A 23793-nucleotide genomic window follows, 5' to 3' on the forward strand; every position below is an offset into this window, starting at 1 on the left:
CCTCTCACATTCCCCTTCTCTCTCTGTCATTCACCATATATATATATATATATATATATATATATATATATATATATATATATATATATATATATATATATATATATCTCCCCCTCTAACACTCCCCTACTTTCTCGTTCTTCCCTACCTGTCCCTCTCTCTCTCTCTCTCTCTCTCTCTATCTCTATCACGATGAGATAATAATGCAGCCAATTCACTTGAATTGATGTAAAATAATGATTGAATCAATGAAAGTTACGGTCATATTGATCAGGATAAGAATCATAGCGATAATTACACGTATTGTTAAAATCTCTATAACATGAGTTATGACTGAGAGGTTCATCTGATTTTATTTTATTTGATTTAATACGTTTGATTTGATTTGATTTGATTCATCAACATGAGACAACGGTAAGACTTTTAGCTTATTTTCAATGGGTACCTAAATGACGGATGGTTTTTGTTTTGTTGAAAATAAAGATCGGCCTTCAGTTAACAACTAAATTGTTCATGCCTTTACCAAGTTTTGTAATTTTTTAAGTATGTAAAAATGTGTTTGACCCGATGTATAATTCTTGAGAATATGATATATTAAAGCTTACATCTAAAAGTATTCAACAAAGGCCTTAATTCAATCAATACACCTTTCTTTCTTGAGTTACGAAAAACACATATAAAAAAGTATCAAATTAACAAGGAGTATGAATAATAAAGCGTTAACTGTATATTAAGCTAAACGGTGCTTTTAATCCTATACGAAATATGCTCCTGCGAAGCACAGTCATAACACGCAACATACTGATAGGGATGATAGCTATAGTTTCCCCCGCCAGACCAGGCGCGAGGAGAGAAACGTGTTGGTGATTTAAACAGATGGTTGCCTGCTCTATAGACAAATCGATTAATGCATAAAGCATTCAGTCGCGTAATCTGAGAGATTTATGGTTTACGCAGGTATGTACAAACATCTAGTGAGAAACAAATAGACTGATTATCATCTAACAAACATCTGGTAGAATAATAAATATCAGTCAGATATAATTGCATTTGCTTTACGAGGCAAGTATACATGATAGTTAATGTCATCCTCATATTTTTGTTTGGGGGAGGGGGTGAACAAAAGTGCAGAATTCACATACGGAAAACGTTTGCATCATATAATTCAGATTGCTCATGCATAATCACAAATATACTGGTAGAACAAAATATATCAAATTTTCTAGTATATTTTGTAGCACCATAGCTATTGATGTGCTTGTTCAAGGTTCAACGAAAAATAAAAGCAAGAAGGCAGTTTATGCGATGAATATATCAAAGAGACTAAGGTAATATTTTCGTTGTCGTGAAAAAAATGTATTTATCAAGGGAAAGTACACATCTAAACTGAAACAGCTAATTAATTTGTATCCAGTAACAAAAGCTTGTACAGAAAAGTAGAAGGTAAAATGATAGAAAGTGATTTGGCATAATTGTTATTGGAATGGAAAATGTGAGTGAAGAGATCCTATTTTTGTTTAAGATATTTGGTAACATTAAGTGCCACTGAATGATCATATGCAGAGTTTGACTTTTGATTTGCCATTGGGGACCATGGTTTTACATATAGGTTTATATTACATACGTTTCAGTACTGTAAGCACATGGTATGGATCATGAATGTTAATGATTTATTAAAACTGAATCATTTAATGTTGAAATACAGATTTCACCATGCTTTTGAAATAGCTTTTCGAATGCAAAAAAAATGACCAGAAAGTCTATATTTCCTGGAATTTCCATGTATCACATCCATGAAACCTATATCACTGAGAAAATACTTATAGCAAGAGTTCATCTTGCTTAAATTACAGTCAATCATTAATTTTATAAAATGGTAATGGTTTCTGACTCTGCTGGCCCATCACACACACAAATTAGGATAATGATGTTAAAGATTTTTAAGGACATTTTGCATTTTCAATCTTAAAAGGAGTTGTGCGATCGCGACAAAAAACGACTATTTCATAACAAATGTGTCAACATATTAGTTTCTCTATCAATGATAACATCCCCCAATATATGACATAGATACATTTCCATAGCAATTACCATCTATTTACACCAGTGTACAGTAAATGATCATAACGCGCATGCGCCACTGACTCGGCAGCATAGGTGCCACAGCGTAGCCGCATAGTTTGGCTTAGTCGTATTAAGGTACGTAACAGATCAGGTCTCCGCCCTCCTTTCCTCTACGATTTCCGTTTGGAAATTCCACTTTTTGGACTACTTTCCGACATTGTCTGCTCTTCCTCACTTCTGGAAGCCTATACCATAGGATATATATACCCTGGACCATGCCCGTCCGGTTCTTCGACGATTGGAAAGCTTGGAAAAAGTGTCAGAAAGTTGGCATATAATCGGATTACAGGCAAGCGGCATAGCTTCGACATAGGTGGGTAATATACATACACACATGACGTATTTTGCTACTGTATAATGATATGTATATCACTGCTGGAATATATGTACTTTTTGGGCGCATACCATTGCTGCACGGTGGGTGACCTCACAATAGTAAGAGGAGCAACACAATGGCCTGAACTTGGCGGGAAATGGATGGTGAAAAATAATCGGCATCTTACATATTTCGTCAATTTTGATTTCGTTTAGTGAAAAGTTTGCGATGGTTTGTTTATTTTCAGGTACGAATGCTTATAAACAAATGGAACAATTGATGAAGAGTATTTTCTAATTCATTTGACCTTTGATGAGCATCTCCATGGATGCGCGATGCGGGTATTGCGCATATCAATATATTTCGGCATTGATTCGGTGCCATTTTATGTTCGGCATCTTGAAGTTCATTTCATCTTAAATTACCTTTTCTGACATTAAGATCGATTCTTATTCTGCCCATGAGACTATTAATTAATCCATAACTAAAAACTGATGTGGATACCTCTTGATATCAAGACCGGGGCGCATCTCATAACCAAGGGTGTGGTTATTTCATCATCATCGTCACCACCTCGGGTTGCCATCTTTTCACGTGAATGCTGCGTTATATTTCGAGTAGCAAAAATCACGATATCTACAATTTATTCCGTAAATTATATCCATCAAGACTTTCAAAATCATTTGGTAAGTTTTTGAAATGCGTTTTACTTTCAATCCATTTGTATTCGAAAGCGCATCCGATGATGATCAGACAGGCTGCCTGTGTGGCACGGCTCGGCATGACCGCCACCGTCATAATGTTCTCAATGCGCTGCTCACGTATACAAGCAATAACACAATAATATAATAGGCACAATCTGTATAATTGCACACTGTACCTCTCCTGGTTAGTCACAGGAAAACTTTGTTCTAGAGTCTAGAATCTTGTCGGAGAATGTAATTTAATCAGGGCTCAAATTAATTTTTTGTCCACGGGGGCTCTTCCCCGAAAAAAGAGCCCCCGTGAGCCTTCTCACGGGGGCTCTTTTATTACTGACGGGGGCTCTAAATACAAATATCCATTGAATTGGTACCTATGATACTCCTCAATTATTTGCTATTTCATCATTATCATTTCAATCAGCATTTTCCCTCTTACAAATTTACAAGCTACATAGCTGTTACTGGCCTGTGTATATAATATATACGCATACAACAGTGATCTTTATGATGTCTTTAACGTGACATATCTTCTTTTCCCCTTGCAAACGAAAAAGAAAACATGGTCATTAAAAGGGATTAAGCGACAAATAATGATTGTGATTCAAATTGATGCGAATATTTGTTTGAATAAGCACTATTATTCACCCGAATCATTTTTGTAAAAACAACTTTTACAAATCTCAGCCATGCTTACTGAGTTGAGACGTTCCATTCAATTTAAAATACCCATTACATAATACACTTCTCCTAATCTCAAAGTGATCTTACAGCACAGTGGCAGAATTGCATGGCTGAGATTTGTAAAAGTCGTTTTTACAAAGAAGATTCTGGTGAAAAGCATTGCATATTCAAAAAAATCCTTGTATCAATTTGAATCACAATGATTATTTGTCGCATGGTCCTTTTATTAAATAACCTTGTTTTCTGTTTTGTTTGCAGAGGGAGAAGAAGCTATGTCACGTTAAGAAATCATAAAGATCAGTTGTATTATGCGTATATACATATGATACCAGAACAAATGTTGATTATCAGAATGTCATTTTGGAATGCCTCTATACAAATACCACATTGTCTTTAGCCCGTATCAGTATTAGTATGATCCAATATAAAGCTATTATTCTTTATTTAATTCAGTATAATGCTTTTCCTCAAAAATAGTTTTGCTATTTTTTTAGGGTTGAGACGCTAAGAAATGGTTTCAAATGTACATTACACCCTGAACCATTGCAAAATGATGGTGGTTCTCTCTCTCTCTCTCTCTCTCTCTCTCTCTCTATTTTAATCATGCATTATCAACTACATATGAAGCAGCAACCAAAAACTTAGGGTTATCTGAGATAGGTGAAAGTAAGAGTTAAAAAGAAAGTCATGCTAAAACGGCGCTTCACTTACCCCCGCCCCCTGAAAAAAATAAAATAGATTAGTAGTCCTCCTCTCCAGCATCCCCCTCCCCCCCCCGCTTTAATATCACATTTTCACTTGGCAGCCCAAGGGGGCCGGGGTGGGTGGAGGGGGTTAAACCCCCTAACCCGCCCCCCCCCCCCCCCCCGTAGATCTGCCCATGTTACCATATCATTCCACGACATTTTGGTCTTCCTCTTCTCCTCAAAAGGGACTTTTAGATTTGCGTGGATGTGGACGTGTTACGTCCTTTTAAGGCACTGGCAGTCACATGTGACGTCCTTTTAAGCACTGGCAGTGCCTTAAAAGGAGGTCACACGTTGCAGTCCACGTTCTCATCGTGCAAATCTAAACGTCCCTAATATTGATTTACTGGTCGAGGTTCATTATTTGCTGACAACGAAAAACTTCTCCAGGCCATGACCATGTTTCTGCCCTTGCGCGATCGCCTCCAGCTCCAGCAGACATGGCGCGGCAGCGTGCACACGCACCGCTACTAACTGCGCAGTAGGCCTATAACCACTGCTGACGGCGGCACTGCACTGCGAGCTGAATCGGTAATAATAGGCCTACTCATAAAACGAGAAATCTTGCACGCTAATCTTAGTTCCATTTCATTGGTTTAAGGTTTGAAAATTGAAACTCAATATTGTGTTAAAGTTATAACAGAAAAGATTATCTTTATTTTATAATTCCACCGGGGCGATTTTTAATCTTGCAATCGCCCCCGTGAGCAACCTGACGGGGGCGATTATGTAGCTCACGGGGGCGAATCGCCCACCGCCCCCGTGTATTTTGAGCGCTGAATTTAATACATAGTATTATAACTCATTTTTTCCAAAAATAAGCAAGGTATATGTATATAGTGTCACGTAACCCTTTTTTCATGTACAACGATGTTGTGTTGTTTTGATATGAAGTTTAGCTTTTATTCACTCTCGATTTCATGTTAAGTCGTTTATAATTATTTTTTTAGCTGATTAAAACATTTGAAATAATTCCGTTAAATCATATGTTTTCAATATCTCCTCTCCCCTCATTTCTCTTCTATTCTTTTCTCTTCTCTCTTTCTTTCTCTTTCTCTCTCAACTGTATATGCAAAAGACAATTAATTATATATATATATATATATGTATATTAATACCAATACTTATTAATTACCTATATATTCATGTTTATATAGTTAAGGGAATTTTGAGACAAACTCACACATTTTCGATCACATTTAATTTGAATTGGTTATGTAATTGATAAGTCCCAAAATCATTCTTCTTTGTAAGTAAATCGTTTTTTTATACGCAAAATCTGTTCAATATGGTAAGATCTTCGAATACTTCGATAACACTGAATGATATAAACTTTTGTTCCAGATTAATTCATGAAATCATTAATAGAAGTGCTTTGAATAATGATTTCAAATACTTGACAAACGTGAATCAGAATAGCTGAAAATTCAGTCTGATAAGAACACGACGGAACCGAACTCTTCATGAATGTTAGGTCGTAAACTGCAACCATTGGGGTGTTTATAAATATTTAGAACGGGCCTACTGTTAATATTTAGTCATGCATTTTTTGCCCAAGGATAAGGCGAAAGTATGTGAAAGTATGTAAAGCGCAACCACTTTAAAACGCCTCTTGTCCTTGTTTATGATGTAAAATCCTTGTGTAGAAAGTCTAGCTGTTAAGTCTATGATGTCTAGTTTGGTTTTAATCATAATCAAGGTACGTTGGTGCTTCTGAAAAAAGATATCAATGCGTGCTTTGTGCCATATGCAGGCTAAAAAAAAAACTAATATGTTAAATTCCAGCGGCGTTTGAAAGACAATACTAATTTAGAACTTCCCTCAAAACGAAAGGGCTTGAGAATGTGTTTTGAGGGAAAATAACGATCATTAGTTGTCGAATCGACTTAAGTGATTGCAATCACCTATTAAGTAATTTCAGACCCTTTTACCGAATTGTCGTACGTTTTGTGCTGCACAGAGATGCAATCAGTTCACTTTTGGCTATTACAAGTAGCGGGTTATTGATGTAGACGAATGCTCATGTACCTGTTACAGCTCAGTTTATGTTATTACCAAAGAAAAAAAGATGTCAGTCAGCCACTCAATAGTGCGAACAGTGAAGTCTAGAAGGTAAGCAGGTTTTCTTGCATAATGTTAATACTAGGACACTGCTGTTTAAATTTCACATATAAAACATACATGACATACTCATAATTCCTGCAAAGTTTTACAGAATTTGCTGTTGGCTGCAAAAGGGACATAGTATCTTTGACAGATTGTCATTCAAGTCGTTCCGACCCAATATTTACAAATAATTCGATCTGAGGACAAACTAAAGATACAGGTACTACAAAAATCCTGGGGAGTGTATATATACATGTAAGCTTGTATGTGATAAAGGGGAAGGCTCACACCCGGATAAGCTCTTTTGGTGTCAATATCAGGTTGAGGTGATTATATTTGTCATATGATTACTAGTACCATGTGATCACGGAAATAGAAACATCGTAGGAGGAAGAGATAGGATTGTTATCTTGAAGATCACCGGTGTTCTTTCCGTACTTTTTGTGTATTTCGCAATTACTTCTGGAGACCACCAAAAGGTAGAAGAAATGATACAATAATCCTTATGTTGAAAATGGAACACCATCATGATTGTGAAATAGGCATAGTTTATGTTATATGTGTATAGACCTTTACATGAACTGACATGAACTTTGTAGTAGGTCCATGAATGAACTGACATAACCGTGCATGGTGCACATACTGTCAATATCATGATTGGCAGAGGTTTGGGGGAAATAGTCCACCCTTTATAAAGTCATAGTTCGTGAACATTGAATGATGTTGTTTTTGCATATTCAGCAGTTGTTATGACATAAGGAGCAGATAGAGAAAGGAATAGAAAGCGTGGGGGTTCAATTTACATACAAGCCCATTTATGCACTGACTGATTTTTAACAATGGCGTATACAAAGAGCTCCTATAAGACTGTTCATTGACTCGTTTCACACTCCATCGGTATGCGTGCCAAAGTTTGTCATTTTCCTTTAAGACTTTTAGTTTTACCAGTGCATCAACGAAAAATGATTTACTCCTGGTTGGTAAAGTTAACATCATTGCCTCAACTTAACTACGTATTATGTGTAAGCGTGTACTACCCATTCCCTCAATCAGCATTGAAAAAAGGGGGAATAGATTTTGTCTGTAGTTGTGAAAAGCCCCTTTATGGAAATCTCCAATGGATTTATTTATCGCCAGAGGAATTCAAAGATTAAGAACTTTTCCTCAAAAAGAAGAAACCATGAAACTAAGCATATTTAAAGCTAAGAAGCTGAGATTACGCAGAAATGCGATTACATTAACTCTCAGCATCCATTGTAAAACTCTGACTGGAAGAAAAAGAAAGGAAAAGAAAGTCATGATTATTTCAAATCGCATTATCCAGACTGCTTACTTTTCCCGTATTCAGCCAGTGGTGCACTGAGTCCGGCATTCTAAGATGGTATATACAGCATCAATCTTTTATATTCTTTTGCAAAGTTTGTCTTTTGTAGTTCTTTGTAATCATGAGATATAACGGCTCTTCCGAGGTGACTCAACACGTGATACTGAATATACTTCAGTGTTTAGACATCAGACAAATTATTATCAAGGACTGCTAAAATATAGGCTATATCATACAGACGTACATGCTTATTGGCATGCATTAATATATCAGTGCATAATTTTAAGCATATTATATATTTTATATAAAATATATACTTAAAAAAGGGGGAGAAACACTTTGAGTGCAACGATAGTCTGAAAATGAAAATAAAATGTAATTTTGCATGAAAAGAATATCGGTAGCCTTCATACTATATAATTAATCTGTCATGAATATGCCATCGGTATCAATATGATTCTACCCCTTCATCTAAATTGTGTCTTAATCTCTCCGTGTGTAGGGAGGGTAGGGGGGTACTGTGGTTATTAATCCAGCGAGAATGACTCAGTCACTACATTTTAATATAAAAAGATGTGCGTCCAATATTTGCACCAATAACCATGATTGTTCGGCAATCACTGAACACTCGAAAGCTAAAAGCTTTATTCGTTAATAAAGGCCACGCTGTCAAATAGCGTCTCGTCGAAAGATTGCTCAGGCATCTAGCAATATCGGTAATCAGTACCAGCACCAATAACGGTACCTCGGACTGCGGGATAACACCCATTAAAGCAGTGAAGAGAGATTCGACATTAAAGCTAGGATGTGATTTCATACTAAATTTTGAGTTTGGGGTTATATTCGATTGGGTTTTATTTTTTACCAGTTTGCAGTCAAGAGAATGCTGATACAGAAAGCTGTCATGAATCCATTGGGATAATCATAGGTAGTTTGTTTGTTTGTTTGTTGTTGGTTTTAATAATAATTCTCTATTTTCCAGGGTTAGTACTAGGCCTTTATGTTTTATTTAAAGATTATTATCATTTCATGTTCAAAGCTTTGTTTGATTTTTTTTTTAATGTTAAAAAATATGTATATTCTTAACATTGTTCTTCTGTATAACTTTTTGGATGAACAAGAAATGTAGTGAATCGTAACTGATTTGACTTCTGAATGATATAATTTGAATTTTCTTTGATTTGATTTGTACTACTTCTGTTTGTAGAAATAAAACATTTCATTAAACAAAAATAAGCTTCTGTCGTCCTGAAAATTAAGTAAAAAATGTTTCAATATCGATAATGTTGCTATTTCTGAACCAATCAAGTCAATATTCATTTCAGTGCTCGATCCTGACGATCAAGCTTTAGTTTTTGTTTCAGTGTTATTCAGACATTTATCAAGAAGCATTTTTGTAATGCACGTTGTATTTTTATATTTTGTCTTTTCTGAGGGAAGGGGGGGGGGTTCAATGATAGTTGATTATTATTTGGCTTTGAAATAGAAAGCATCTCTATTAGCTTGATTAGACAAGCAAATGAGTGCGTTCCTGTAATTTGAAGGTAGACCGAAGCTCTGATTCATATCCATTATACCCGTAGTGATTCCCATGCATGAATGATCACTTTAACATCATCAATTCGATTATTGGAAGTGGTGACACGTCCCTAGGCAGTCCCGAGCGCACGTGCGTGAGAATGCATGTATCGGTGTGATGAATTAGTTTGATTTTTTTTTCTACCAGTAGAAGAGATGGTTGTATGATTTCTAAAGCACTTCTGACAATGACTCTGGCTCGCTTCAAAATTAACAAGCACGCATCGTCAAGACAATACATCATTCACGATATCCTTGCATATTCGTTTCGCTTCCATTTCGTGTCATTCTATTAATTTTCCATTTCATCTCTCTCCCTCTCTCTCTCTCTCTCTCTCTCTCTCACTCTCTCTCTCTCTCTCTCTCTCTCTCTCTCTCTCTCTCTCTCTCTTTCTCTATCTCTCCATTCACGCGTTGCCAGTAGTCTCCTTTCTCATTTTGAGTCATTCTATTTGATTTAGCGCCGAATGAGAAATGGCACTATACAAGAAAAAGGAAAAAGAAGATAATATATCAATTCAGCCAAGTTGCATGTGCAGTATGTAGTTAGCCTCGAAGGCAAATAAAAACGGATTCAAAGTAATGTCCTTCAGCTCTCTAGAATAAGATAGGCCCAATATGGATACTGTTTACAAGTTTTAAGTGGTTGCGAATATAAAATTGCATTGTTCACCACTTTTTTAAGCTTGAAGAGGGAAAACGATCATTAAACATTACGATTTGATACCTCTCTGGACAACAAGTTGTGTTTTTAAAGTTATATGGAACCATTAATATCACTTCAAGTTGATATGTTCAAGTCATAAACTCCGTAGATTTCCTTGCCTGGCTTATTATTTGTCTGTAAGCATTGTACATATCCACGAAATTTAATAGGCAAGCTCTCATTCACTGATGTGGACCTTCTCAAGCTAACTTAGCCAAGTGATGTTAAGGTTGGTAGAAGCTTAACAATTTCTCACACCAAAGAAAGTTTCCGTATCAATTACAATATCTTGGATTTTTAGTCATTAAAGGCAATTTACGTTGCCGGAAGTGATGATTATGATACAATTGTGATGATTAATTTCTTTTCATTTGGGGGAAATGATTTCAATCTTTAGAATCTATGTGACTGTGATTTATCCAGCCCTTTCGATTCCCCCTGATTTATCAGAGCCCTCGAAGAGTAACTATAGACAATGTAGACTTTGAACTGCAAACACTCTATAAATGCTGAATCAAAATGATTTCAAGAGACATGTTAATATTTGAAGTAAATGGTAATTAGAACTTTCAGTGCACGGTAAACATTGCGTATGAATGACATTTTGAGTGTCAGGTTAATTTCAGGGAATGTTTATTAAGGGACTTCAACCTTGGACATGACTTCAATGATGAAAGGGTACTCAAACATTCCACAATTGTAATCAGAGGCTCATGTTGTACTTTTGCTTGTTCTCTATCGTACTTAAATCGTCATGTTGCTGTGAGGGAGACAGTTTGAAGTGAGAAAAAACTTAAACTAAGAGAGAATCAAATTCAAGATTCCTCGATATTCAATGAAATTGGATATTACAAAGGTGAAATGGTATCAGATACAGTACATGATATAGTTTGAGATGTTTTTTTAAAACTGGATTGGTTGATCGTCTAAGACTGATCGGTATAATGAAATATGTTGTTGCAATAGCATAAAAAGTGACTGCTATTTAAAGAATGGATTCAAGTAAAATGAAACTAGCTATTAAGAAATAGAAATGATTTAATTAAAAATCAAATAAATCACATAACTTTATCGGTATTGCTTCCATATCTCCGTTCCCAGTATTTATACCCCTCCCCCTTTTTTCTTCTTCTTTTTCTTCTTTCCCTCCTTCTTCTTTTTCTTCTTCTTCTTCTTCTCCTTCTCTCTCTCTCTCTCTCTCTCTCTCCCTCTTTCTATCTCACCCTTGCTCTTTCTCTACACAGAGCTGATCGGGGCAACACTATGGCCTCTTTGTTTAAAAACATTATCAGGATGTAATTTCATACTGATGCATTTCATCAACCTATCTCTTTGTGAAAGAAACAAAAATGAATAATAATCTCTATTATACTTTCCATGCAGCTACAACATGTAAAATATGTCTCGGAAGCAAGTTCCTACCAGTTATCCCGTCGAAGAGGGTCAAGGGGAAGAGGAGAGACAAGAGACAAAGAGGAGGGTGATCCAGAATGGAGAGAGGATACACGAACATCCCGTTAGGAACAAAGGTAAATGTACATTATATTTCAAATGTTTCATCTTCTAATTTGATAACTCACACTATTTATGATCTCATGCAACGTTTTTGCTAAAAAAAAATTGGGTGCAAACATATATCTTTGTATCTTTCTTTTCTTAACATCCCCCCCCCCCCCCCCCGGCAGTGTCACCATTGCCATTTGCAGGATAGTAACATCTTTCATGAAAGATTCAGTGTAATATCTGAATGAAATATTATTCATGTTGAATCACTCATAAGATATGCAGATGACTATTACGATATTAACGAAATATTTTAATTGGTTTACACGATAGCACCTACGATTGTCAAATTGTATCAATTAATGTAGATTTGGTTATTGAATGTGTAGATGTCGAACTCTATAACATTTTGGTCTCTCTCTCCCTCTCTCTCTCTCTCTCTCTCTCTCTCTTCTTCTCTTTCTCTCTTTAGCTCCGTACTCATCTCCTGCTGTCCATATGCCTTCAATCAATCAACTAGGAGAGATTGCCCGACATTGCAACATGGATCTCAGCTCAGATGAGCTCAAAGTAAGTATCATGTTATCATTTTTTCCTCTACTTTAAAAAACAAACAATTTAAAGCATATTTATGTGTGCTTTCAATTGATAGAATATGATGAGGAAAAAATGTTTTTAATTGCAGGGAGATAAAAATTACTATACATCGAATTGAAGCTTTTCCATAAATCATATGACTCGAATGAAATTTGATCTACAAAAGACCATTGTAATCCTTGACATCGAAACCTCTGCATCTAGTACTTTCAGTTTAAAGCTTCAAACAATCTTTCGAAACCAATTTTTTTCTGATCTTCCTGCCACTTAAATAGACCTCTACAATATTGAATATATCAAATTTATTCTTTAAAGTAAGTGTTTACGAAAAGGCAAAGTGCACATGAAAATGATATTGCTTATGATGGACAAAACTTTCGCCATCAGCCCATGTCACATTCAGAAAAAAAGATATCTGCGGTTTATTTTCTAAATATACAAATCATAACGATATAGTAATAAACCGCTAATTTGTTGCTGGCAGCGATCATGACGGAACAGACGCTCGATCGCATTCCTCGCCTCATTATAGAGCCAAGATATTTCATCCTACGGTTCAAATTGCAAGAACTAGAGCCCTTCGTATAACTGGCACTATTATCAGAGTCAGAAAGTAAATTATCCTTGTCACCTAGTCTAACTCAACCGTTGTGATTCAGCAAGAATGCATGTAATGAGATCGGATGAGTTTGATGAGTGAGTCCTAAGCCTCCTCCAAATACTGGCGATCTTTGGGAGCTTGTAGCCAATTTCATTCTGTCATCTCCTATAGCTTCTGGAATCCCTGAACGCCCATCTTCCTCGATGTAAGCATACATGTAGCTTGACGAGGTTGAGGGTGAATTGATTGTATAAAATATGATCAGTTTATTTATATTTGTTGGTTAGAATTTGTCATAAAAGGCAAATTGCAAACATTATCACCTTTGCGATTATTTCATAATTTCGGAAGGAGTGTAAATCGAAAAGGATCTCAAAGGTATGAGTTAAAACGCAGGTCGCAGAGCTCAAAATGGTGGATTTTCTGTTTCTGATTCAGAAAAGAAAGTACATGCACGATAGGATGGGTTGTTTTGACCTTATAATATTATGCGGAAACAAACTTCCTTATGTATGGAAAGACGGGAAGAGAGTGTATGACCTACTTTTTCCATCTTATCATTTGTTATCTTTTTCCGCCAGACTATAAACAAAATTCCGAGTGACTTTTTGTTTAATATGTACTAAAATTCTTTATATTATAATTTTATTCAGGCGTACCGTACACAGATGAAACGTACAATACACACTCTAAATGAAGCCAGTCGCCTTCCAGAGCCAACCCTTCCTGTCAAATACCCAAGGATTCCTGGTCATAAACCCGATTCTCAAGAAAACCCTTATAACGCATGGTAAGTCGTGGCATCGTTAATGAGAGCTAAAATTTACTTTTCAAAGAATAAAATGCATGTTCTGGTGCAGTTATCATAACGATAATTACTTCATACGTTTAATCACAATTACATAGGCACACAAGAGCACGATCTAAAAGAATTAACGATTTAGTATATCACTGACGGTACAAGCTCATTTATATATTTCTAAACCAAATCTTAGATATTACATGCAAATTTTAGACCTTTTTACCCCATAATACCTTGTTATTAGTTCATTTATATCTTTATCACTAACAGGACCCATGTCTGTGAAATCCGCGGAGCAAAACGCGGTAAACTTCTGGGTAAGCGAATTGCTGTGAAGGATAACATTGCCGTAGCTGGCGTCCCACTCATGAACGGATGTCACGCATTGGAGGGTTATGTTCCTGACTTCGATGCGACGGTAGTAACCAGAATATTAGACCAAGGTAAATTTTGTAAAATTAGGAAATTTTATCTGTATTAGTTTATAGGAGGGATTAGACCACCCTGCAAGGTCACTGGATAGGTGGTTATCTCAGCTCTCAATTAACATAAGAAAAAGAGGATCATGGGGGACCAATGGTCACCGATTAGACATTGTTTTCTATAAAGAGGAAGCAAGTAGCTACAGCTGGTACAGTGTGGCTTTAAGCTTTCCATACTGCTAATATGTCAAATTTCCAATTACTTTGATATCAAAGTAACTCTCAATGAATCATCTTGTAACACCAAATATAACTTTGAAATCTTTAAAAAAAAAAAAATACTATTCAATTCAATTCAATTCAATTTTATTTCATTCAGTTTAAAAAGACAACATTTCATATAACAACCAGCTATATAACATAAAATACACATTACGAACATATTTGACATTTGGACATAAAATAAACTGAATAGGTTGCAACCTGAAAGGAAAAAAGTAATCCTTATATAAAGGTTGACCCTTTTTTATAATAAACAAATATGAAATATATCCGTTACTAAACATTATACTATACTCAAATCAAGACAACAAACATACATACAACAAACAAATAAAATATGTCTTGAACTTAAATGATTATTGCAGTTTATCTAAAAGAAATTTCTTATACCTACGTTTAAAAACATTTACACTAACAGAATTATGAATATAATAATTATATGCATCTAAAAAAGGCAAATACAACATTTATCAAAGAATAAACTTTTTTTATCATTTGCAGTAAAAACCTTGTGAAAAATAATTAATGTTTGTGAAAACTGGTCAATACCCAACTGACCACAGTAAATAAACTCACTTAAAGGTCAAACTCGTCATGCCACTCCTGATGGCAAATGTTTTTGTTTTGTTCCTACACCAGGTGGAACGATCATCGGAAAGACCAGGTGTGAGGATTTGTGCTACTCTGGTAGTAGCTTTACTGGAGCTGGTGGACCAGTACTTAACCCTCATGATACCACACGAAGCTCTGGTGGTTCTAGCTCAGGCAGTGCTGCAGCGGTAGGTCCACGGCTTTATAAAAACAAAAGTATCTGTCCGATGAATTGTACTGTCTTCGCACATAACAAAGATATACTTGGAGAATGTTAAAGTTTGCTGATTTTCCCCAGAAAAGACGTTATTGAACACACACGTAGATAATTTGAGCTTTATATAGAACCTCAAAACAAACGGAAAAGAAAAATGTGAGCCTTTAACTAAATAAAATTAAAAAATATCGAAAGGCATGTAATTTTCATTATGTAAAGCCACGATTGTAGATTAAAGCGATGTTGTACGATTCAGGTTAAAACTAGCATGGAGGGAATTGAATGTGGAGGTATACGAAGGTTTACAGAGGTTTACGAATGTCATTGAGCTGACAAATTAAATAGGAATGATAGGTCACATTTCCTGAAATTATGTCAAATGGTGCCTAAAAATCTTTTAGAGAGTTATCCACTAGTTAGGGATGCCCCCCCCTTTTTTTTTTTGCTAAAGACTAATGACATTTCTTCTTTCCTTTTTTTAAATCTTGGTTTCATAGTTATATTCAATATATTTTACATTTTATATTCAACCACCTAAGTTAATAATATTATGTATTCCCATATATTTGTTATAGTTAAATTACCTTTTTTGTTGACTCCCTCTGACTGATTACAGATAGCAGCTGGTGACGTGGACATGGCACTAGGAACGGATCAAGGCGGTTCAATCCGGTTGCCGGCGGCTTGGTGCGGTGTCTACGGGATGAAACCTACGTATGGGCTGGTCCCATATACCGGTGCTATGTCGCTAGAACCTACCGTAGATCACATCGGACCTCTAGGAAGGACTGTCGATGACTGCGCTCTTCTACTCGAGGTGCGTATACAACAAATCTCTGTATGAGAGTGACATAATAGGCGATGTCAGACACAATTTTCCGGATCCATCTTGAATTATCTAGATAATAGCTATCTAGATAATTCACTTATGTATGTGACAGACAGGTGACAGACAGCTAGGCTACGAATTATTTTAGATAAAATTGGCCCATGTCTGACACCCGCCGCTTTATGTATTTTTCAAACCAAATCGACCTGTTGCCTTTCGTAATTAGATTCCTCAAATATTAGTTATACTATTCACAATGTATTTGGATATCATAATTATCCTCAGTTACAAAAGAAAGCAATAATGTGTAATCTAAATCATTTCTGTTACGTCACTATAACAAAAGAAAACCTTATTTTGTTTCAAGTGTTTGTATCATCGATTCCAACCCGTCTCACCTTCTTTCATCCTCAGGTCATCGCGGGGTACGATAACGGTCTCGACCACAGGCAACATCCAAATATCAGAGTACCACAATATACCAAAGAGGTAAGAAAATTATACTTCAAGTTTTGTTTGATTTCGGTTATTTTTTCATAATTTTATTATGGGGCGATATTATTTTGTAAATGTGGAAGGCACACCAGTGCTAGGGGTTTTGAGGCGATGCTTCGTCTTGAAAGTGTTGACGCATTCAATTCATTTTCCTTTGGGGCACCCATCATTATAGTGCTCCACAAAATTACTTTCGAATGGATTTGGAGTCTTAAAATTGGGTGGGGCTTAAGCCAGATCCTCCCTACCCTGTATATACGCCACCGGATCAGAACTACTTCAACTGAAATTGGCGACGATTTTTTTTTTTTTTTTTTTTTTAAATTTTTTTTTTACATAAATAATTCATAACTGTGCATTTTATTTCATCATTTCAGATTCAAGATTGTCGTATTGAAGAGGAGAGAATCGGGATTCTGATCGAAGGATTCACCACTGAGTGTGGAGATTCTATGGTGAAATCATTAGTTTACGATACTATCATTCAGCTGAGACACCATGGAGCGCAGGTCGAAGACGTTTCTGTTCCCATGCATAAACTAGGTGAGTCATTACAACAACAAAAATGTCTATTATAGCTGTTCTTTTACCCACCTTCAAAAGTTGTCTTGCCTCATTTCGGCCGGATTTTTTGTTACCGTTTAGTAATTTTCCTCTGCCGTATTTCATGTCTAGGATATCCTAGCTTTCAAAGTGTGCATTTGACATTTCGAACTTGATTGGTTTGGAATTTAGAATTCTGATTCTGATTCGTTCTATAAAAAAAACTGCCGAAAATGTTTTACCAGATACGCACAGATCAAAACTGTTCCTTTTACAAGCATGACAAGTCTGGTCGAGCGCAGGGAAAACACAATGCTTCATGTTTGTTTCCAGGCGCCTCTGTTTCGTGCAATACCAGTTTATCCATATAATGATAAACTATTCTTTCATCCTGTTAATAAAGCGTTGGACTAAACCGACCTTTTTCGATTCTTATCAGGTTACATGGCCTATGCCTGTTTTGCTGCTGAAGGAATCAACGCAGCTATGCTTCAGAATGGAGGTAAGTCTTTTGGGACATAATCAACATAATCAACATAATATACATTGTTTTGAAAGATAATCAACGACTATGTTACACTTACTATGTCTTTGTGCCTCTTATATATCTTGTTTTAAAAAAAACATCCGACAAATTATCAAGCTTTGTATCTGATAGCAATCGGATTTCCGAATCGAAAGAAAAGAAATAATGGTGATGTGAGATGATGTAAAAGTTTGAAATACTGTGTTATCATTTCAATAGTTCAGAAGGCAACATGTGTTTAGAGGAAAGATGAGCGTGTAAATAAATATTTTGCACTTCTAAGGATATGTTATCTAGATATCGATTTAGAACATTTTCTTTATTTTTCGTTTTTTTTTTGTAAGGTGGTGGATACGGTCATCAAGGTTACTACCCATCCAGTATGATATCACAAGTAGGAAAGGCATTCAAATCAAGACCAAATGATGCTTCACATCGAACTAAGGTAAGAATAACTGGTCTATGTTATTCTTATTCTGGAGTATGTTATAATGATGAGTGGAGCAACTCTAAATGGGTGAACTAAATGAAAAGCTAATTATATTTGCCCGCTCGTGTAACTTTATTTTTGTTCATTAATTACTGATTAACTGCAAGGAGTCTTTTTCGGCAAAATCTTTACAGGCAAGTACTTAATTGACTTGATAAATCAAACCTTTTTGACGCGATGAACATTTTCATCTGATGTTGTTCAGTAACCAACATGTTCGATCTTGAAGATCCCATATGTTACGTTTTCTAGAATTGAGATAGTGAGTATATTACTTGATATTGTATTATTCGCCATTGAGAATAGCATCAACGTTGTAGTTTTTAAGCTGCGTTTATCAACTATACCCGCAGGATCCGCTTGTATATTTCGACTGCAAGCACCCCTCCCCCTTCCGAAACGAGTTTAATTATGATCTACCAAAATATTGTCTTTTTTAAATGTCTTTTTAGCTGACAAGACTTCTTGGGGAGTACTTGAAGAAGAACTACCAGGGTCGTTTCTATGCGAAAGGTCGCAACTTGGTGTTAGCACTACGACATGCGTACGATAGAGCCCTTCAAGAAGTTGATATTCTAGCCATGCCTACTGTGTCATATACAGCCAGCAAGTTACCCACGCAAGACTGTTCCATCGAAGGTATACACAAAATTGATTGTTCTTTATCATTATCACATTGTAATTGTTCAGCAATATGTACAATAAAGCCTAAATGGACATTGTTCTTGGCGAATCTGTCATAAAATGACACAACTCATACAGTGACGTATCAAAATTAGAGATGCTCCCATTTCATTTACCGGGGGAAGGGCGGGGGTGTCAAACAAAGTTGCTACATTCAATCCACCCACTAATAATGGATACACCATTACTCTTGATGTCCATTTTCCCGGTGTATCCTTAGAAGCATGTAGAGGATAGGCGGAAGAATTGCAGTATTAAAGTCAGTCAGCAACTGCATCATCTAGTTGGTCAAACGCCAAAACGACTGATAAAAGGATGACAACATTTTGAATGCAATTTGACCTCTCTGTAAAGAATAACAAAACCCTGTGCGTTATAAATGAACGTTCATCGACTTTTTATGTTTTTTTTATATGTTTTTTTTATAATAATTATTTCAGATCACTTCAAAATGAGTTCTGCTTGTTCCATCAATACCAAACCATTCAACACTACTGGCCATCCAGCCATCAACATTCCCGTCGGGAAAATCAACGGACTCCCGGTTGGGTTAACCCTCGTCAGCCGCCATTTTGACGAAGTCAGACTCTTACGCGTAGCCAAATACATCGAGCAACGGTGTAGCAAAAACAAGAATCGAGTAACTGCAAGATTGTAGCAAAATGAAAAGAAATGGATGCACTGAAAGTGCAGTCAAAGCAGAGTTTTTATGACGATATGGTGCCAGAATTGAGACTGATATTTGTTTACGTGTGTGCGAAGGAAAGAGTGCCTTTCAAATCTGTTTTTAAGAGATATAGGCCTACAGTACGACAAGAAAGATACGCAACCTACAGCGATTGACGGTCCGATATAGCGTTCTAGCAAATACAACGCAACGGTTTCCACCAATAAGCCTACGATAAAAAGGAAATTAGCTCTTGTGAAATTGTCGTGTTGTTTAATATTATATGCAAGTTAAAGAGTGTAGCTGAAGCTTAGACAGGGTTTTGCATCGTTTAAAAACGTTTCTCTTTCTGTTTGCCGTAAAACCTACCACACACAAGCGAGACATACCACGTACAACTTTAGATTGACGTAATTATGCAGTTGTTGATTTGAAGAATTCCATTTAATCGTCAATCAATACACTGCTTATTCATGTCTACAGGACGACATCTATGTAGTAGTACAAACATTATCTCAGTTCATACTCGTTCTGCGTGTATGAAATGTTTTTGATGTAGCATGTTAATAACATTTATTAACCCTCTCATTACCTACATCAGTTCTATATTATGCTATGAAAATTGTCGTAGAATTTGTTTTTTCACCAAAATAAACGTTTAAGAGTCATGTTTAAAATGCGTATGAAACATTGAACTCTTTTTATCAATATGAACAACTATATTGAAACATACTGACAATGTATCTAGTACTTCGAATGTGAATGTTCAATTTATATTATATTTTAAATGTTGGTAGTAATGAAATTAAACGATTTTGACAGCAAATATCTAAATGACATCAACAAGATTTTTTATCAAAAATCAAACAATAACTTCGAATTTAACTTTTGTAAGTTATTCTGAACTTCAGCCCGTTCGTATTTTGTTTAAACCTAGCTATTACATTGAATGCGATTTAATGATCAACGTGCTATATACGCTCATATTGAAACCGCTGTGTGTGGAATCAGACGTAGTTGAAACATTGTACTTTTTTTCCATAGTAGGTAGAAATTAATTATAGCGCATGACATTTTCTTGTAAAGTACAAAATATCTACCAGTACAATATAAGAAGTGTTATTATTTCAGTACTATATCGTTATAAATTTGTACTAAAATTTTTATTCCGTTCAAGCTATCCAAAGAATGGTGTTTTCTGAATCTAATTCAGTCTGATTGAGAGAAGGATAAAACCATGTTCTTGTTTGGCAGTGAGATAAATCTGTTGTAACAATCTGCACAAAAGATCTTCTCGTTCGTTGCTATGGTAAACGCAAAAGAATCGTATATAGGTGTACTGAATGCATAGGAATATCCAGCGTATGAGTAATCTACAGTGTGCTTTCTTTTCTCTGTGTTGTTTTAAATTCATTTACCATGCTAAATGGCGACACGAAGACTTTAAAAGTTGGGACGAGGGGAAAGAGAGAAAGAGGGGGAGAATTGAAGACAATACACATTTTTCAGTAGGAAAGTGTTTCCAGTACGTTTGAAATGTACAAGTGAAAACAGGAGCTTTTGGAATTTTGAGGTAAAAAAATCAAGCTTTTGAATTTGTCAACAATACGAAGAAAGAAGATCCATATTTCAGTGTAAATATTTCTGGGTCCTACTCACCCCTAACTACTTGACTAGTGTGTACCTTGTACTGATGAGCGAAAGTCCTTTCTCAGCACCTCCAACTGCACTTTTCATGCTCTAGAATGCCACTACACTCTAAAAACTGAAATGTTAAATCACCATTTAAAAGGGCCGAGGAGTGACCACTTTTTCAAAATGGTAGATTAACACTTTAAACATGCTGGATCCAACATTATAAAGGTTGAATCTAGCAGGATAAAAGTATCAATCTGACATTTTGAAAGAGTGGTCACTCCTCGGCCCTTTTAATGGTGATTTAACATTTCAGTTTTTAGAGTGTAGACATGTAATAAAGTCAATAGTTCGTTCTCTTTATCGTAATATATTATCTCGTGTTGTTCTAAGAGGTTGCTTATCTTTCACAATTTATTTTGAAATATTGTGCTCTATTTATATCAAATATAAATCAGTTTGACATAAGTCATATAGGTGTCTGTGTTTTTATTACTTGGCATTTGAGAAGTTCTTTTATTGTATTATTTGTCGTGTTAGCTGCAGTATGAACATTAACGCGGGCGCCTTTACTAGGAGAAACAGCTCATGAAAGCGAATGTGCCGTCGACCGGTTAGGCCAAATAAAAAGAAAACATGTTTAGCGTCCTGCTTTTTTTAAACATAGGAAGGAGGAGGCTCTTTTCTTCTTCTATTTTTTCTTCAAAACGGCCGCTCAAAATGGCCGCTCGGTACATTTTCCCTGACAGTCCGGCTATTTTTCAAGATGGCCGCCGACATTTTTTAATAAAAAAAAAGAAGAATGAAATAGATCCATTTTAGCAGTGTTTTTCATGTTTTTAAAAAAATTAACAACAATTTTTTTTTTTTTTAAATAAAAAAATAGGAGGCGGCCCCCAAAATGGAAGCGGGCGGGGACGCTAAACATGTATATTTTTTAATGGCCTTAGCCGACAGGATGTTCAGTATGCCGAACAAAATCTCTTAAATGGGAAGTCCACCCTGATATTCATTTGATTTTAACAGAAGCCGACAAATTAGAGAAACAGCTCAGTAAAAGTTTGATAACAAAAAACGTTACCTTAGCCTGGCTGTGATACAATGCTTCTATAGTGTAAACTTCGATCACGCCCCAGTCACACACACTAGACCGATACCGGTCCGAGCTAACATCGGACAAGAACTTTCACTTCGACAAATAGCCGAGCATCCGTCAGTTTGGTATCGGTTTGGAGTCGGGTTAGCGGTGTGACGGAGGTATCAGGGACCAGTCATAACGAAATAAACGGGGGCACAAGGGCTGAAGCCCCCCCCCCCCCCCCCCCCCCCTCGCCGGCCGCGAATTTTTTTTTCCCAAACAGGTTTACCTATGAGAGTAAAATCATGCCTCCTGATTGGTTCAGAGGTATACGCATCATGAATATTCATGACTGAGCTGAAAGATACTAGTAGTATTACGCATGCGCGTGACACAAGGCGAAGCTGCTCATGCAGCTCATCGAAATCCAAGTTTGAGTTCGTTGATGCAGCGCAGCTATAGTACGTAGGCTATACACTGCATGCATGGAAAAGCTTGTCTTTGACATGTGTAGAGCCTGTATATATTACTTTATGTCCTTTGTTTTCTTTGGCCAGGTTCATCTGTCACAAAGGAACCAGAACCACTGATATGTTTGTTTGTTTTGTTTTATTTCCACTTTTTCATATCAATACAAAGAAACATACAAATAAATATAATGAATAACATGTAAGTTTGACAAAATTTGTTTCTAGTTAAAATAAAAGTTTCATACAAAAGGAAAAAGCAGGAGACCACATGTCGTAAGCGTAAATGCTTGAACATGACCGTGGCCTCTGCCGAGTTAACAAAATAAAAGAACAACCCATGCAACTGCATTGTATGCAATGTTAAATAAGATATAAGTGAAGGGATTAAAAGTGAGCATGGCTGAATTAATTTTGAGTGAAAATAACAAAACAAATTTAGTGAAATATTTCGTGTTGAGAAGTGCATTTGTGCAAGGTGCAAAAATTAGCTTGGTGGAACAAAAAGAGACTAATACCGTGATATTATTGTGTGTTGGTTTCAGTTACGGGTGATAATATTAAATGTTTGTCAAGATATCATGCTCAGAGCAACACAGTGGCTTTGACCCACATCCAACCATCTCATGTCGGACCATCCTGATAAGATAATTCATACCCCTTGTGTGTGTCTATTGTGTATTCTGGACAGCTTGTGTGTGTGTGTGCATTTGTTGCTTATGTGTTTGTAAATACATAAGGGTGGGTCTGTGTTTATAGAGAGAGAGAGAGAGAGAGAAAGATAGTGTTTGTATGTATAGCCTATGTGTGAAATTGGAATATTAGTGTATGTACTGTATGTGAACTCTTTGAGAAAAAAAATCCGCAGTGTAAAACTATATAAACCAAGCACCTGAATAACCAGAAATGTTCAAAAACAAACAGACCCCCCCCCCCCTTCCCCCAATAAAAATCCCCTCGCACCACAGCTAGCTCACATACATTTTGTACACCTAAATGGCCAGCAAAACTGAAGTCCACGCGCATGCGTAATACATATACTAGGTACTGCAGCTCAGCCACAGTGCTGTGAACTCAGC

The 23793-nt window shown here is 36.1% G+C and overlaps 1 protein-coding gene across 1 annotated transcript; it reads left to right on the forward strand.

The window, feature by feature from the left end:
* Positions 1-2174: 2174 nt before the first annotated feature.
* LOC100892264 (amidase) lies at positions 2175-19881 on the forward strand. The gene is made up of 13 exons (XM_030972379.1): positions 2175-2437; positions 11669-11814; positions 12261-12358; positions 13640-13776; positions 14059-14231; positions 15132-15271; positions 15917-16117; positions 16544-16618; positions 17002-17167; positions 17607-17669; positions 18038-18138; positions 18636-18822; positions 19308-19881. The coding sequence occupies exons 2-13, from the start codon at positions 11685-11687 to the stop codon at positions 19523-19525; spliced, it is 1689 nt and encodes a 562-aa protein (XP_030828239.1). The 5' UTR covers positions 2175-2437; positions 11669-11684; the 3' UTR covers positions 19526-19881.
* The last annotated feature ends 3912 nt before the right edge of the window (positions 19882-23793 follow it).

The sequence above is a fragment of the Strongylocentrotus purpuratus genome, unplaced genomic scaffold (genome assembly GCF_000002235.5).
Source record: "Strongylocentrotus purpuratus isolate Spur 01 unplaced genomic scaffold, Spur_5.0 spur5_scaffold_6, whole genome shotgun sequence".
NCBI lineage: Eukaryota > Metazoa > Echinodermata > Echinoidea > Camarodonta > Strongylocentrotidae > Strongylocentrotus > Strongylocentrotus purpuratus.

Excerpts from the sequence above, each read along its gene's own strand:
- LOC100892264 (XM_030972379.1), top strand. The coding sequence starts at position 11,685 with ATGTCTCGGAAGCAAGTTCCTACCAGTTATCCCGTCGAAGAGGGTCAA. Across the intron at positions 14,232-15,131 it reads AACCAGAATATTAGACCAAG|GTGGAACGATCATCGGAAAG; the intron begins GTAAATTTTGTA and ends TTCCTACACCAG. Across the intron at positions 18,139-18,635 it reads ATGCTTCACATCGAACTAAG|CTGACAAGACTTCTTGGGGA; the intron begins GTAAGAATAACT and ends ATGTCTTTTTAG.